Source organism: Eutrigla gurnardus, assembly GCF_963514095.1.
Source record: "Eutrigla gurnardus genome assembly, chromosome: 12".
Taxonomy (NCBI): Eukaryota; Metazoa; Chordata; class Actinopteri; order Perciformes; family Triglidae; genus Eutrigla; species Eutrigla gurnardus.
Window position 1 is genome coordinate 16,662,173 of NC_139926.1, and position 18,076 is coordinate 16,680,248.

Genomic DNA, 18,076 nt, shown 5'->3' on the forward strand with positions numbered 1-18,076 from the left:
CCATGGTTTAACTGTTAACTATAAGGCAGAACAAGACAGTGGTTGTAGCATGGTAGGCCTACTTGTAGGCAACCGTTACTGAAGGTCGCCATTAATTCACATTTTCTGCCACCAGTGTTGGTTTTCCAATCAGCAGGTGACAGTGGTGGGTAGATTGCTTTTGATTTATTGCCCTGCCTGTACCTCTCACCTGCTCCAATAAAGACCTCCCCCACGACACAAACGACCACAGCTACCTGTCACTCACATTAAGAAGGTCCATACAATCCATAATAGAAGCTGGGTCTTTCAACAAAATGTTACTCCACTGGCAAAGACCTAATGCTTAAAGGATTACTCCGGAACTATGGAAAGCATACTTTCCAAATACTTGTGGTTTCCAGCCATGCAGGTAGTTTCTATTTCGTTTCCAGAGATGTTGCAACATCCAGTGGACTGATCCCTTACCCCACCTGCGAAATAAGCAGCTATTTCGTTGCAATAGGATTTTAATATATATATATATATATATATATATATATACTGTATTAAAATCCTAATCCTAATCCTAAAAGGAAAGAGATTCCTTTTTACTACTGTGTTTTTTAACAAAAAGAAGAAGAAAAAAACACTGACCGGATCATTTTCAGCCAGGCCTCTATACACCAATTTATCATGGCCATTTACATTGGAGCACATATTGATTATCGGTAGATGGCTGCCTCCGAACTAAATGGAATCATTTGCTCTCATTTATAATTGCCATTAAACATAGAATTGTATTCAACACTTTTTTTCTGATTATATTCTCTTCAGGTTGTGAGAGTTAAACGCAAAAATACCCCGAAACTTGTCAGAATATCACATGGACTAGCCTTGACGGCGGAATGTTTGGTATGCATTTTTATAACACAAGAACAACAACAGAGGGGCACACAGTGTTTCTACATTATGTGTTCGGATAACAAAAGACACTTTAGATTGTAATAAATGCCCAATTATATTTTATTTCACATAATAAATACCTTTAAAATCGTAATACGAGCGAAGAGATAACAATTGATAAGTATCTTGGGAACATTGTTAAAAGAGCACCCCTACACCAAACGGTCGAATGGTTTCTCCCACCGTGGCAGAGTCCGTCCTGCGCAGCGCTGACTGCAAATCAATGAAGCCAGTCAAACAAACGGGGCTGGGCGAGCGAAGTTGGGACAATTTACGGAGGTTTCTGTTGCCGGATAGTCGACGACAATAAGGATATGTGTACAGCTAATATGCATATAACCCTAATCTCGTGTCGTTTAGCGGAGTAAGGAGAGGACACCCGTGTCAAATAATTTTCTACTTACGCGAGAAGTTTGATGTATTTCGCTCGAAAATTGTCGCTTAACTGAAATTGCCCTTCCTATTCGAACTGAGGATGATTTTTGCTAATACTGGAAACCCACTCAGGACTCCGTATCGCAAACAGGTAAAACGCTAACATTCACCTTCGGACATATTAAAGCACTTTAAATGGAAGTCGCTAAAAAAAAGCCCCCAGCGTAAATAAACTTAATAGCCGACGCCGAGACGGAGAGAAAACTTGACGCTACTTTGTGTTAGCCTACTTATGCAATGTGAAATGACAGTGTTGTGTTCCCGTGTGTGTGATTAAACATTCAGATAGGCCACTTATGCATAATGAGAATACCTGCTGCTGCTCGGGCTGTGGTCCAGGTCCGACACCGCTGTAGAGATACAGGCCTGTAGCCTCAGTTGATGCTTAATGTAATGGCCGTAATGGCAACATAGCAAAATACTCGACCAACCGCAGTATAACAGCGTCACTTTTTCATATTTTTGGATCATAAATGAAGTAAACGTGAGCTGGCAATAAACACCACTTCACAGAAACTGGACACATGTTCGCAATTTCTATTGTATACATTATTGCTTAGTTTGTACCAGTTTTTTCAAACGCACTTTCAGTGATTTAAAATATAGGTTACCATACGATAATAAGTCATACAGCCTATCTGCTTGCAGTATTTCGTTAATGTGTTTTACATAATTGTGCTGTAATGCGGACGACTATTTGTCCAAGTTGCATATCGATTTTTACAACTCCCTTTAGCCAGAATATTTGAATAAGCATATTTGCTCTGAAGTGCTCACGCTGTTATCCTGTGGCTAGAGCTCCATGGGCGAGGCTTGTTCCTGGAAGCCCTGTGTATTTCCAGTTCGGATATGACAGACTCTGCCGGTCTGGAGCCGGCTGATAAGATGCCGTCCTCTCCCCCCATCGTGGTCTCTCAAAGTCCAGCAGTAGCCAGACACATGTATGAAAACAAAATCCACTTCCAGTCCCACAGAAAGGGGAAGTTGCACTCACTGAAGGCCAGGCTTGAAAATGTGCCTCTGGGTTCTGTGACAGGGATTCTTTAAAAGACAGTCTTGTCTTGAGTGCTAGTTCATGCTATAAACTATTGCTTTAATTTGTATACTGGGTTTTAATGTAATTTATTTAAGCTTTTTGTGCCCCATTGGTTTCCCAAATGCTGTTCTCAATTTGTATGTCCTGCCCTATGGATCAGGTTATTACTCTTTTATTATTTTTTCTCCTCATCACTTTCTCAAATGGTGTGGAATATAAAGTTAATAATTCCACTTTCTCTGTTCAAGAGTCACTCTTTGAAGATGCTGGGAATTAAGTTGGATTTGCACACTTGTTTTATTTGCTTGTAAACATTATGAAGACTGGGACTGAGTTAGTATGATGACGCAGCACCTGCCACCTTTACTTTGGCACTGCTCCCACTGCTTATATTAAAAAAAAGTGGAATTGACATTTGGTGCCAAACTCAGGTTCATTGAGTTTAAGTTAAGGAGTAGCTCATGTTTGTTTGGTAATTAAGGTTAAGTACATTTTGGCCTGAATGCAGTCTAATGAGGTTATTCGGTTATGTTGTTGAGTGAGGGCTAGTCATGGGAGCGACTGACATATATCACATTCTGAGTAGTTTATTCTGGTGATGAGGTTTTTATTTAATTTTCTTTTTCAAGAATTGTTGGCTACTCTTCTGTCACCTATTCACCTAGCAACAGTAGCAACATGATTGCTATTGACTTTACAGAGATCACTGAAGATGATCCCCAGATTATCCATTATGTTCATTGTTGGAACTTTTATGAAAGGCCATGCTGAAGAGAGCAGATAATTGGTTGTTATGGTGGAAGAAATGAGGACTTGTGCCACCAATCAGTTGGTAAACAGTAAATAAAACTTGTGTCACGGTGAAGCCATGTGAGGCTGTTGACCAGTCGGTCACAAGAGAAGACCCTCTAGTCCAGACTTGGGTTGCTGAATCCTGTCACCACTCCGTGCTTGGGACTTCATCAGCTAACTCTCAGTTTGTGATTCCACAGAGGGGGATTATCAGTGTTGGATAGGAAAGCACCGGGGTAATCCCTGGAGAGGAAAGCTCTCTCAGACTACGATATCATTCTGTGTCATGGAAACGGAAAGCAGAAAAATTGCCCCATCAATGAAGGATTTTTACCCCCCATCACTAACCCTCAGAAGGGCAGACCCTGAAGATATTTTAAGCAAAACTATGACTTTGAAAATATACAAATCATGTGTACAAATCCTACTGCAAATTGTGTGACCGTGTTTAATATAATCTCTGAGCAAAAACACCATAAATGTCTCTTTTTAAATAAATACCAGAAGTGACTCAAACCAGTCCGAGCATATAAATAAACAGCTCATTAATGAGGGTGCTAAGATTATGAAGTATGGCGTTAAACCGGAGATGATTGTTTATGTTGACCTGCAAATGGCGAGGCAGTGACATCCGTGTGACGCTGATGTCAGAGCTACAAGCCCCTGTGGACCCTGATTGTGCTGACTGCGAAGGTGTGATAGAGATTGTTCTGCAGATATGGATCACTGCTCTGTAAAACATCCTCACACTGGACAGAAACGCACACGATACTAATGATGGACTGTCCAGTCAGTTACAACCCCAATATGTGATCATACACAGCAGGCCTTTCTTGGTTTATGTATACTGTATATGAAGTCGTGCACAAAGAGACATCTAGTCATGTTTATCTATTCTATATCTCCCTCCAAGTTGTCAAATTAACTATGGCCCAAAATGACATGATGTGCATGTGAAAGGGGTCACTTGTAGTGACATACCCACAGACAATTATCACCTGACTGTGCACTTCCCTCCGGCTCTACAGAGCTTTTCAGCATCTTTTATTTAATTGAATTGGTTTTATAGCTTGCAACTTTATTGGTTTGGTTCCGCTCTCACCGCATCAGCGTCATTTCCAGACGCAATAGTCAGCTTTTTTTCTAGCTCTAAAAAAGCTTTAAAAACCCACTGTACACTACTTGCCCGGCACCAATCAGCAGACAGATGCAGTTAGCTGGTGAACATAGTGGAGCTTTTTGCAGCGAACGCTCATAATTTCCCTCAAGAGTTGGTGAAGATCAAAACGGAGCTAAAAGAGAGTGCATATTGGTCCCCTATTCATCAGAATGACCATAACGATATTATTTAATTGCCTACCTATCCTTACCAATCCTGAACTCGAATTCAACCTCATTTTTCTGTGTTGCCCTACCTATTCCAGCCACCTGTTGCCCCATTGTCACATCCCATGGCTCCACCCAGCCCGAGCAACAACAGCAGCAGCAGCAGTAGCACTGCGGGCTGGGACCAGCTCAGCAAAACCAACCTCTACATCCGAGGCCTGTCCCCTTCAACCACAGACCATGACCTGGTCAAGCTCTGTCAGCCGTGAGTACCGCACTTCCTCTCATCATTATCTGGTATTGATGAGCCATTGATTTTTTGGCCTACTTAGTTTTACAGTATCATTTAAATTAGCAGTGGCAAATGCGCATTTGGAAAAATACAAATAAGTTGTATAAAAGTAAAAGGTAAGATGTAAATACATATTTTACAAGTACAATTGCATCCTTATTGTCTTGAAAGATCAGAAAAATATACACTGTGAATTGAGCCCTACAGGTCTGATTAAATATCTTCCAAGTATTTAAGATTTTATAATGTGTAATAGAGAAGTTTTGGACCATGCAGAGGGTGAGACACCTATGGATTCATAAGTGTATATTTGAAATAGTAACATGTGAAAATGCAGATGTATCTCAGGCTTCATTTGAATGAGAGATGATACGTGTATCTTAAACCACAGACAGACAGGAGAATGTTTATGATGAGCATGTGGGCCACAGCAGCAGGTTTCATATATCGTGCACAGATAAAGGAGTGAGACTGTCAGCACTGGGCTCCACAGCTCTCTTTGTGCGCTGAATGCTTTATATTTGCCAAGCAGAGAGACCACCCTGGTGCCTCAGAGATTTTATTTGCTTTTTTTTCCCGAGGCCCCATCTTCACAATGCAATACTGACATGGCACCACAAAGCTGCCAATTCATTCTGTGGGTGTTTAGGAATATATGTTGAAATTGGCCTCAGCTGTGATACTGTATTTTATTCTTCTTTATTATATTTTTTATTGAATATTCAGATGGATACAATACACTACTCATAAATGCTTTACTTTGATGGTGTTTTTTCTTTTTGCTATTAAAATATCATTATACTTTAAGGCAGAGCAACCTAAATGCAATGGGTTTTCTACTCTTTGAATCTACAGAAGAACTTCACACTTCAAATGTGATCTAAAAAATGTGTGGTCCTTTTGATCAGTTCCTGTTCCTACATGCCTCCACACATGGTTTGAGACTCAAGTTCAGATGAAGAAAGGGTCAGATTCACGCCCCTCCACCTATTTTAGCCTAATCCCTGGCTAAAGTATCCTCCTGGGTAAATGCAGACACATAGTGGCTTGCATCACAGTCATGTTATTTTTAACATACCTATGTACTGAATGCATCCAAGGTAGTAAGTGGAAAACACACAAAGACATGTAGAAGCCTACGTTCATTACACAACTTCCAATTTTACTCCCATTTTATGTATTTTTTTAACCCATTACCCAGAGATAGATACCAGACCAGACATAGCCACAATCCCTGTGTTTTGTGAGGCAGTGAACACATACATACGAGCATTTGTATGTGGAAAAAAAGTTTGCCATAAAACTGTAGGTGGCTCAGTCTGTATAAAGTTTCATAAAGTGGTTTAGTTAAAAAAGAAGGACTGTTTAGCTTTGCACTCACATGGTGGGGGTTTTCAGCACCACATGGAAACCACTTCCTGTTTCTCATATTTTTAGGGTGATGTCATAGATTGTTGCTCAACCCTCCCTCTCTGTGTGTTTTATAACTGGCTCTGTCTGGTACATAATCCAGCTAACAAAGCCTTGCCTCTCTGCTCCTCCCCTAGGTATGGCAAAATTGTATCAACAAAGGCCATCCTGGACAAGACTACAAACAAATGTAAAGGTGTGTGAAGTTGTTTTACCTTTTTTTTTTTTTTTTACCAACACTTTTACCTCTCCTCTTAATAAGTACGTACCAAGAAATCTCACAAAGTGCCAACTCCTCAAGAGCGACTATCACTTTCTTAAAACTTGGTAGACATCCAATGTGGAAATTCTCATCAAGTCATTCTCCAGCTATGCAGTTGTGTCAGATGATCCGGGCAAGTCAGGAAACAGACAGGCTGCCTCCCAGCTGATGTTATTTTAAGCCTCAGCCCTTGTCCATCGGTGTGTCACTGCTGTGAGTGCTTCCTGGCAAGTAGTGACTAACTCCTCCTCTTTCTGCTGAGTGACAGCACTGGTCTTGGTCCACTTCCAGGACACTGCCCATCTGACTAAAGAGGGACCTACTGATTCTCTCTGTTGCTGATGGGATTAAGAGAATGTTTTGCCACTCTCCTCTAGATTATACAGAGGCAAGTTAATCGATGTCTCGCAGTGATAGGGAACGCTGCTAAAGACCTTGTAAAGCTCTGACTGAATTGTAATTAAAAGCCAGAGAACGTTTTAGCAATAACTTTGTGCGACCTTGAGTTTCGCAAAATGATTAAGAATTACAGAATTATCAAGAAATTGCAATACTATATAAAGCTCTGTCTCAATGTGGATATTTCCGTCAGTAAACTTCCTCAGATTCAGTTTATTTACAACGAAATGCAGTTGGAGCAAACTCAGACAGACATAGTTTTTCATCCATTTCTTTATACTTAATTTAATTTAAATCCTGTAGATCACCCCATAGAAAACAACTAAAAAGTGCTTAGTGCAATAAATAGTTATGCATGTTAGGGGGAGGGGGTAATGCAATGATGCAAGGTCCCATTCACCATTATTGTGGCTTGAAATTAAATAATGTCAGCGTTATGGGGGTGTATGGAAATGGGGCACTATGTCACAGAGGGCTGTCGGGTGGGGAGTGGGGGAGCAGATTGTCCATTTAGCAACCTGACTGCATGGCGTATAGGCTGACCTATATCTCCTGCCAGAGGTTCCTCTGTGTATACTATGTGCTTACTTCATGCATACATTCTGTTAAGGTTGTGTCATCTCAAGTCAGTCATGGATGTTGTACCCTTAACGGAAATGACACAACATTGGGCCGCTTTTTCTTCTTTTTCTTTTCAACAATAGCAGAAAGAATTAGCACCAACACCCACACCGTCCGGGGACTCATAGTACACTGCATTTTTGCCATACATGTTAGTGTAAATGCACTTATGCACTCAAAAGTGCAGGTGCAGAAGAACGTAAATTCATATGCAGCATTAGACAAGGATTCACGTTAAAGTTTTAGCACCAATATGACCCATTTCTCAGGTGAAAGAGCTCTGACATTCAACAAAATGCAGCTGGAATAAGTCAAATAAAGCAGCTGCAGTAGAGGTTAGGGACTATAGGTTTACCCTGTTTGTACCCCCCCAGGACAAAGAGCTGACCTGAGCCATGAATGTCACACTGGTATCTGCATCCTCAGCGCTTTTTTTTTTTTTTTTTACCTCTACACACACACACACACACACACACACACACACACACACACACACACACACACACACACACACACACAAAAGCATTCATCAATACAATGTACACAGAAGAGAGATACGACATATAATGCAGAAGTATATACATCACACAGTAAAACACTGTAAGTAAAGCTGTGTTAGTATCATGTTATACCCACCGTTGAACACACACACACACACACACACACACACACACACACACACACACACACCATCCACCACAGAGAGGCATAGGTCAGCCCAACAAGGAGGCTCAGTCATTTATTTTGCAGGCTATAGAGTATTGTCCTAACTCTGCTGCATGTCTCCTCAGGATATGGCTTTGTGGACTTTGACAGTCCTGCTGCAGCTCAGAAAGCCGTGGCTGCCCTGAAGACCACTGGTGTCCAAGCTCAGATGGCAAAGGTGAGGATTCATTACCGTCTAATCCTGATATCACACCCATACACGTCACCCGCTAACACCGCTCGTCTTCCATCTGCCTGGTGAGGCAACCTAAACCTAATCTTCGTGGAATTAAATAGCAGGCCTTAAATCCGTGACTGCAGGGTGCATGCTCCCTAACCCTTGGTCTGTAGTGACTACTGAAGTGGTATCATGAAGGAAGTATGCGCTGAAAAACGCTTTATAAGATTTTAGGCATTTGCAAAATTTAGTACATGATTTACTGAGTGCTGCACCACTTTCTTCCCAAATCATTAAACGCATTTGGTAATGTTCATATATGGTTTATAATCTATATGTGAGCATTTCCCTGCATACATATACATCATTGATGGTTCCCAAATGTATTCTGTCAGCTAACAGCTCCCAGCCAGGGTTTAGAGGGGTTTCAGAGACAAGTGGCGCCAATAGTTAATCTATAGAGTCTAGAAATCTGTGTTGCTGGAAGAGAGATGACGGACCGGAGAAATCCACCACCATGTCAATATGTTTTACAGTTATTCTGTCGTGGAGCTAAGACTCGTCTATCTGTCTCCTCCAAAGCACCATTACGTGTACATTTAGTATCAACCTGAAAGACGGTTCTACTTAAACCTCTCCAAAAATAAACATGCAGCAAATGAGGCTTAATAATGCAAATATAAGTAAGTAAATATGAGCAAATATAAGGATATACAGAAAAAAACAGTGTCTCCTCTTCACTGGAGTTAGAGTAGATTGTCATGTTAAATAAATAGTTCAAACTATTGGTTTAATGGTGCCCAATGTAAGTGTGGACAGCTTTATTTTTTCGGGTGACTGGTTATAAAGTGTGCCTGTATTACTCCACTACAGTCTCTGACATCAGAGAAGGAAGTAAATAACTGTGTGTTGTTATGGTTACAGGAACTAGTCAGGGGAAATTAGTTCCCATACAGCACTGAGCAAGAACCCTTGGCCTCATTTCCCTGTCTGGAGATCTGTAGAGCTTCTTGACATGCCTCTGTGCACCCATTTTACTTTTTTAATTAAAATAGAGCAGCTCCAAGGGGCATGCTGAAGTTTAATCTTTGTATTGTGGAAGGTAAATGCCATTATAAAGTGTGAGCCTTTCACTCCAGCTTTATTCTCACTATTGCCGAAGCTTGTTTGGGTTTAATGGACTCTGTGACAAAAGTCCCTTTTCCTGTTTTTTCATCTGCCCAGGCTCCCTCAATGAGCTTTCTCTCATTATTATTTCAAAGGCAGGTGGTGGGAAGTGGCCAGATAAGAGTTCCCCTCTTTTCACCATATGGTATTCCAATGAATGTCTTTTGATACTTTATTATGTGCTTCCCTTTCTCTATATGTATATAAGCATAATGCACATTTTCATAATAAGTCATTCATATAGGCAACATTGTATATCATGGGGTTGTTTTAGATGGTTTTCTTGTGTGAATGACTAATGATAGCATTGTTTTATGTTGTCTACATTTACATTTAGGACATTTAGCAGACCCTTTTGTCCAAAGCGACTTACAATAAGTAAATTTTTTCAAAAGAGGCAGGTACAATTGTTAGTGTCCTTGAAGAAGACACTTCAACTCCCAACTACTTCAGCGGAGCCGCTGAGTGGCCAACAGAAAAGACTGAGGCTGCACTGGGCACTTACCAGGTGTTAATGTGTAGTAGGTTGTTCCTGAAAAAGGATAAATGCTAACCTAATATCCCCTGGTTAAGTAATGGTGAAAAGGTTTGTTGTTGATCACATTATTTTTTATAGCATCCTGTACTCAAAGAGTTGCATCCCTCCATCCCGCCGCACCCGTTTTCATCAGCTCTTCCTCCACAAGCGTGCGTCAGTCACAGTTAATGACTGACTAATGGGTGGTGTCCCATTCAAAGCACAAACGGATGTCTAATCTCACTGCAATGTTGTTGTCGTTGCACTTCTCTGAGCTCGTTTCACATACACTGTTGTTTGTCTTTCTTTGAAATGTCTTTCAAGCGTGATAGGGTATTAAAACAAAAGAGCTGCATCAATACAGCATGTGGCCACACCTCACCCTCAAACCCAAATGCATCTTCCACGAAGTAATAAACAAGTAATGTACAGAACAGAAAGAAGCAGAAAGACAGTGTGTGTGTGTGTGTGTACACCCATGTGTGAAAAGCAGGAAAGAGTATTACTGAAGGTGTCCTGCTCTCTTTCGAGCTATAAGAGCTGCATAGAGCTGAGGTGCTGAAACATATCCCTGCACCCTTCACACATCTTTGCTTTCTGTGAGGACCATCTTCTTTGACAGAGCTCCAGCTCTGCGTTTTGCTGAATGTTTGTTCAACATTTTGTTGAAATGTATATTTTGTCAGTGTATTACTTTTTAGCAATCCAACCTGCCCCTGTAGCTGACTCTGAACAACACCGATGAATATTAATGGTAGGAAGCCACTCCTCAGGGACTCATAGCCATGTCTTATTTTTCTGCTGATGCTATTAAAATTCAGCAAGAAATCAGCTGATGTAAGCCTCAAGCCACTGTGGGCTGCATGCAAATCTCTATTCATCACTGCTCATAGTGACTCTTTACCACCTAAAACCCCCAACAGAGTGGAACAAGAAGAATGAGAGGCATGCTAACCTCATTACTGATGTCTTCATTAGAGGTTGATTAAATGTTTTGCCATTTCTAGGGATACATGATAAGGAATTGTAAGGAAACCTCTCTTACTGAAGCCAGTCTGAATGTGATATTGCAAAGGAATGTTTTTGTGTTTTCCAGGTGTGTTTCAAACATTCCCTATCGTGTATTTACATTACCTGTGGCTTCCTCTCTCCCCCTTTTTTTCCACTATACAGCAACAAGAACAAGACCTGACGAACTTGTACATCTCCAACCTGCCTATGTCAATGGATGAGCAGGAACTGGAGAACATGTTAAAGCACTTCGGCCAGGTCATATCCACCCGCATTTTGAGGGACTCCAGTGGAGGCAGCAGAGGAGTGGGCTTTGCAAGGTCAGATCCTTGTGACGTTTATTGTCAATGACTCATCCTGAAGCAATATTAATAGATGGAGTTAAATGGTTCCATTAAAGCAATTGGATTCTGACACACTGGTATGATTAAACGAGACCTCTTTATAGCAGTAAACAGGAAGAGACCACTGTGCGACCGGTGACATGGAAGTGACGCCAGGGACGGTGGAAAGGAGACAACATTATGCAACATAACCCCAACACTAAGCACATAGCTATGCTGACAAGAATAAGGCCGAGACAACAGGTCTTGTATGGACAAATGGAAACACCTTTTAAGAAATAGTTTCACAGTGACTGGGTGATTTAATTATAGAGGCAATGCTGGCTTCCACCAGTCATACTTGCACAACCTGACTGAAATACCTGACGGGCAAGGCCAGGGTGATGATTGACAAATATTATAAATGCATCACGGGAATATTTGTGTGCATGTGTGTGCACTAAAAAGGTCAAATGGTGAAGATTATACATTATGAACCACATCTTCCACACACCCAGGAAGGAAGCAGTTCCTGGAAAGCACCCCTTCACTTAATGTGGTTATTCTCTGTGTGTCTTTTATAATGTCAGGATGGAGTCGACTGAAAAATGTGATGCAGTCATTTCTCACTTCAATGGAAAATTCATTAAGACACCTGCAGGTGTCCCAGGTAAGAAATCCAGTATAATGATCTTAAATTGGCAGGTACGCTCTGTAGGAACGTAATGTGAAGTAATCTAGTTTAGCAGCCATGCCATGAAAGTAGTACGTGCAAGGATATAGCAGGATATATATTGTAATGGCTGTATTGTGTACAATGTAAATGGGCAGTGTTGTATAGGAAGGATGAAGTGGTCAGCCGACTGATTCCCACCTCCAACGGGAGTCAGTAAGTCTGCTGCACATATACACTGAGCCCATAGTGGAAGAGCACAGACAAAGAAAACGAGAGTGAGGGAGCTGCTCTGTGTGGCCTCCACTCCCTCTCTAAGCTTTTTAATTGGATTATTAGACTGAAATAGTCTCTGCTGGTCTTGCCTCCTTTGGGAAGGGGAGGGGATTACAGCTACACAGCTGCCAAATTAGACGTCTGCGTTCCCAAGCTGGCTAGTAAATGTGCACTCCCAGGCTTCAGGGAGTGAATGACTGCATAGCTAGCAATAACAGGCAGCAGTGTCTTTGTGATAAGGTTTAAGACAAATCTTTTTACCTTTATTCTCTCCTCACGTCTCTTTCCTTTAGCGCCATCTGAACCTTTGCTGTGCAAGTTTGCCGATGGTGGACAGAAAAGGCGACAAAGTCAGAATAAATTTGCCCTGAATGGTCGCGGTTGGGGAAGAGATGGGGACTCCAGACTGGTAAGTGGGGACGGGAACCAATCCAAACATAATAAAGGACACTTGTCAGGAGCATCTCAAGTGTTGTATGATAAACAACAGAAAGTGTAACAAATATTAAAATCTGAGAAAGAAAGCAGTGGCACTTCAGACTGACTTTCTTTATTGTTAAGTGTTGCTGAAGAGTCACCTATCATTCTCATGTTATCGTATAAGTAGCTATGACTCCTGATTTTTTTTTTTTACTTGAAACCCTTGTTATGTGCCTTGCTATTAAGTATGAAGTCTTTTGTAGTGAAGAGCGCCCTCCTTTAGGTTTGAGCGCAACTGATACGCAAGAGGCCGTCATATGAATGTTGGTTAAGTGTTGGAGTCGCGTGCTTCAGTTAAGTTGCCAAACCTGTGCCTTCTTTTGTTCCCAGGCCGGAATGACACTCACGTATGACCCGAGTGCAGCTGCTATGCAAAATGGGTAAGCTACAAAAACAGATTGGATAGCACCGTCATAGTCGGTATATATTTCATTGTACTTAACCTACTTTATTTCTTTGCATTACACTTTATTCTCTGTCCACAGATTTTTCCCACCGGCATACAGCATTTCAAACAGGATGATTACTCAAGCGTCCATGTCTCCTTACATGTCTCCAGTTTCAACATACCAGGTTTGAATCTTTCTCTTCAGTGTTGTAGCTCTGAAACTGAAAAAAAAGACACCAGTTCAGTCGTGAAGCTTACATGCAGTAACTCAGCGTTTGTGTTTATAAAACGTGCACTATCAGGATTCGGGAACTCGCCGGGTTTTGGCGGTGTGGGGTAATATGTGACAAAGGGCGCAGTGGCCTTTTCGTGCTTGTTGCTGTGCCAGCCCCTGTAGAACGTGATCTCTGGAAATAGCAGCTGTTCAATGCCTGTGTGTTTACAGAGTGTGTTTGTGTGATGTCCCAGGTGCAGAACCCATCCTGGGTGCCTCATCAACCCTACATCATGCAGCACCCAGTAAGAACCAAATCTCTCTTCTCATCATCACAACTCTCTCTCTTTCCCAGTCTTCTATTTCAGCAGCATTTCCCTCTGTGGTTGTAACAGAATCGAAACATTTTTCTGTAAACAGACAGGCACAATATGGGAGAGTAGTAGTTCCACATAAGGCGACACTGATCCTTGAGTTTTAACAGTACTTAAGTGTTTGTATAGGAATTTAAAAACGACATGGAGGCTATGTGAAGCTGTGTATTTGATGATGGATGCCGAGTGTTTCATAACAGATGGGGTTTGAACAGAAAGGGAGAAGAGTCTTTTCTTGCTTTGAAAATGCGCCAGCATTTATGAGAAATCACTACTAGATGCATCAGGCGAGCCAAGATGCTTGTAGACAACTTGCTCAACTTGTGACTATTCACCTTCTGGTGTTGTCATTAGATGTGAAGTCTGAGATTACTCTGTTTCTCTTTGCCTGAAATCTCATCCTGCAATTCTCCCATTATTCGTATACATATTCTGCAGGCTTTTCATGGCGTTCCATCATCTTTATTCAGTATGTTTTGTTTTTGAGGAGTATTTCAGGTTTACAGAAGAATGATTCCCTTTGTGACTTACATTCCTCTCATCTGCTCACCCTTTTCTTCCAGGGTACTGTGATATCGCCCTCTATGGACCCATCTATGTCACTACAGCCTACTTCCATGATGGCCCCTCTTGCGCAGCAGATGAGTCATCTCTCTCTGGGCAATGCAGGAACGGTGAGAGAACTCTACATGGGATCAAAAATGAGTTCACTTATTTGAGAGTGAGGTGTTTAAAGTGCCCCATTAAACTGTAGAATGTATAAACCATGAACACACTTTATATACTGTATGACTTATTTCTCTCTTGCCTTCATTGTGCAGTTTATGGCCACTAACACAGCTATGCAAGGAGCATATATCCCACAGTATGCACACATGCAGACATCAAATGTTCCTGTAGAGGTATGTGCATTAATGTCATTGTTGGCTGGTGTGTTTAAAACATTCTATGTGGGGAAAAAAAAAAGCAGTTCATTGTTATTTTGCTCTCTCTCTCTTTCAGGAAAATGGTGCACAAGTGGATTCATCTGGCAATCATTCCCCATATTCTTACCAACAAACCAAGTAGTGCTGAGGTAACATTTGGACAACAGCTAAAACAATCATCTCTACAAATGCAGCGGATACTAAGGATCTTTTCACTGTTTTGCACAGGTTCTGCAAATCTCTAAGTGGGAATATTTTTGGTATCGTTTTCATCAAGTAATTCGAATTATATATAAAATTAAAAAAAATATTTGAAAAAGTTTTATTTTCATACTAGAAAACTTTTATTTTTACCAAGGATTGCCACAGGAAGAATCATGTGACTAGTTGTTCAAAGTGCATGATAGTAAATATGTCTTTTGTTAATATTTCCAGATTTTTTTTTTTTTTTCTTTGTTTTTTTGAAGACTTTTATTTCAGCCGGACATTTTGAAAATTCTGTTTTTTGTGCTTGCTGTGTGAGTGTTGCTATGGTGAAGTGTTACATGTTGTTTTCTTGTAAAGTGATTCTCTTAGTACTTTAGATTGATCTTGCCGTCTGATTAAAATTTGCCTTCATAGTTCCGAATTCAGTAGTTGTACAGAAACACCACAGAGATCAGCAATAAGCAAAAAAAAAAAAAAAAAAATGTTAAGAGCTTTTGGCTTGGTCATGAGCTTTTTGGAACATTTTTAATGGCATGTATGGGTTTTCCCCTCCCAAACTTAGAAAAGTAAAAGACATTTCAGAGAAAATGTTTAAAATGAAATGACTCCACATCTGATGATTTTAGGATGACCCTATGATGTGATATTTATTTAGTAAGAAGACCTTACATGTTTCTGGATGTTGGAATGTGTTACCTTTTTGAATCTTGCCTTTTTGATTACTTGGTATTGTAGAATAGCTGAAATTGAACTTGGTGGGGGAATGAGAAGGGGCAAATGTATTTTGTCTGTCGGTCGTGTTTTTTGTCTTTTTGGGTGATGTTTATTGTTATTTTGATGGGGTGTGTCTTTTTCACTTTTATCTGAAAAACTAACAGGAGAACGTAGACTAACGATTGTCCAAAAAAAAAAAAAAAAAAAAAACTCATGAAAGCCTTGTAATAGAACTTTGGCAAAAGTTCAGTGAGTTGGGGGGTAAAATGAGAGGAACACGTGTATTTTATTGCACCTCACTCTTTGACAGGAAACAAACAAACTAGGCACTTTCAATTGTAGTTTACTTCACCAAAGATTGTGAGCTAGTACACTGAGGAAATCATTTGTCTCTTTTAAACAGGACTCAAGTGACACACTAGATTGCAGTTTGGACAGTGTGCCTTTTTTGTAAAATTCCATTCAGTTTGCATAGGTAATAATAGTACAGTATGAACACACACAAGCATGCAGGAAGGCCTGGATTCATATAGTGCCACATATTAATTTCATACTTGTTGAAAAATGGAAAATGCAACATTATAGTAACTCTAAAAAGAAAGAAATTTAAACTGAAAAGACAGTGCTATGACCTGTCTTTTCTATGTGCTAAGTCCGTTTTTTGATTATGGTGGCTTATAGCAGGCTTTTCTGATTATGGTATTCTCCAATAAGCCTGTGATTCGACCTGGTGGTCAGTCAGACCAGCTATCTACCTCAGAGTTTTCTTTCTCCTCTGTACTAGGTCGGGTTAGCAGGTCCAGCCCGCCCTTCCAGACCAAATGCCACGCTCAGGAGCTGGCCACATACAGCTGTTTCCTTATAGGTTGTTTTGAATACTTTTTTGATTTCCTTCAGACCTATTTTTTTATAATGTATTATTGTAATCATTTGGGTGGGACACATCACGTTTCTGCTCATGTTCACACATTAAGTTTCATGGTTTTAAAAGAGCTGCTGCTTTTATGGCAATAGAGTCCAGAGGCTGATTTTGAAAATGTTAAAGACCAACGATGACAACAAAATGTTATGGTGTTCACTGGATCTGTGCCCGTTTAAACAAACACGTTTGTTGCTTCGGCTCTAGGCAAACTCGCAGCAGCATTTCCTCTGTAGTTAGCTTGGGTGTGCAACAAATTTAAAGGGCCACTGTGGTTATACTTGAGATTTCTGTGTAATGCCTGAGACTGAGAAGTAATACTGTCTTGTGAGGTTAATGCTGCTAGTGGTGTCTGAAACCAAGTGCCATAGAATCTGGGTCAAGAGTTGCAGAGGTGCACATAAGAAAATTGCTCATATAAGTAACCACCATGTTGAACAGTCATTAAGTTATATGGAAAAAAAAGTTCTAATTTATGAAGTTTGTTGTACAGACAGCTTGAGGAAATAAGAGATTTTCATAGACCTATATGAAAGTTTTATTTCTTTTTTTTTTTTTTTTTTACTTGTGCCACACAATTGCCAGTGGCAACTTGTATGTACAGTTAAAGGAATCGTTCCTCTGTAAGTTTGTTTTGTAGTGTTTGTTAAAGCCAAAGACTTTTTTTCCCAGTAGAATGTCATCTAAGTTTTTTTCTTTTCATTTTTTTTTTTTGACATTTGTGAATAAAATTTTTCAAAATTTTCAACTTTTAATACTTTGTAACTCTTGTCTTTATTGTCCTGAACCAAGAGTACACATTTTTTTCCCATTTTATTCGGTATAGCCAATTGCCAACCTTGGATTAATGATGAAATTGTGTAAATTCCTCATGTTTAGTGAGACTAAGGCTCAGATATTGCCATACAGCCCATCAGATGGCCAAGGGGACTCATTTGTTGAATTATTATCTACTGACAGTAGACTTGTGTGTTTGTGTTTGAGAAACCCTGGGTAGATTTACTGAATTGATAACCACCGTGGGGCCATTTAGTGGGATGGTAGTCATGAGGGCTAGTTAAACCAGTACCTCTGAGCTGGATGAGTTATGGGTAACAGGGTGTATGGCGTAGGGTGGGGGAATGGGGCCCGTCTGTGAGCAGGCCTTGCCACGGCAGATGGGTCCCCACGGCATCCTGCAGGGTGTTGTGCCACCCTACGGGAAGCTGCAAGCTCCAGACAAGGAGCAAAACTCACGCTCCAGCTGTCTGTGTTTGTGCCACCTGCGCCTGCAAGCAATGGATCTGAACCCCCTCTCTCCTCCCTGAACAACCAATCTGCCCTGAAGCTCCCTGCCAGCCACCCCCTCCCCCTCCTCACCTGCTCAGGTAGAATGCACCCCACAGCCTTTTAATGTACAGTTTAGGAAGAAGGGACTACTTTTCCCCTCCTACATATATCCTAAAAGGTAATAAACAAACCATAGTTCAACTTAAGTTCAGCTTGCCAACCATGCAAATCCAGAAAC

General features: G+C 40.8%; 1 protein-coding gene across 1 annotated transcript; it reads left to right on the forward strand.

Annotated features, from left to right (window-relative positions):
- The first annotated feature begins 1,158 nt into the window (after positions 1-1,158).
- Positions 1,159-17,329, forward strand: rbms1b (RNA binding motif, single stranded interacting protein 1b). The gene is made up of 13 exons (XM_084022795.1): positions 1,159-1,450; positions 4,612-4,778; positions 6,353-6,411; positions 8,289-8,380; positions 11,238-11,395; positions 11,989-12,068; positions 12,641-12,756; positions 13,158-13,207; positions 13,313-13,400; positions 13,684-13,734; positions 14,367-14,477; positions 14,625-14,705; positions 14,806-17,329. Exons 1-13 carry the CDS (start codon positions 1,400-1,402, stop codon positions 14,869-14,871), a joined length of 1,170 nt encoding a protein of 389 aa, XP_083878921.1. The 5' UTR covers positions 1,159-1,399; the 3' UTR covers positions 14,872-17,329.
- Positions 17,330-18,076: the final 747 nt, after the last annotated feature.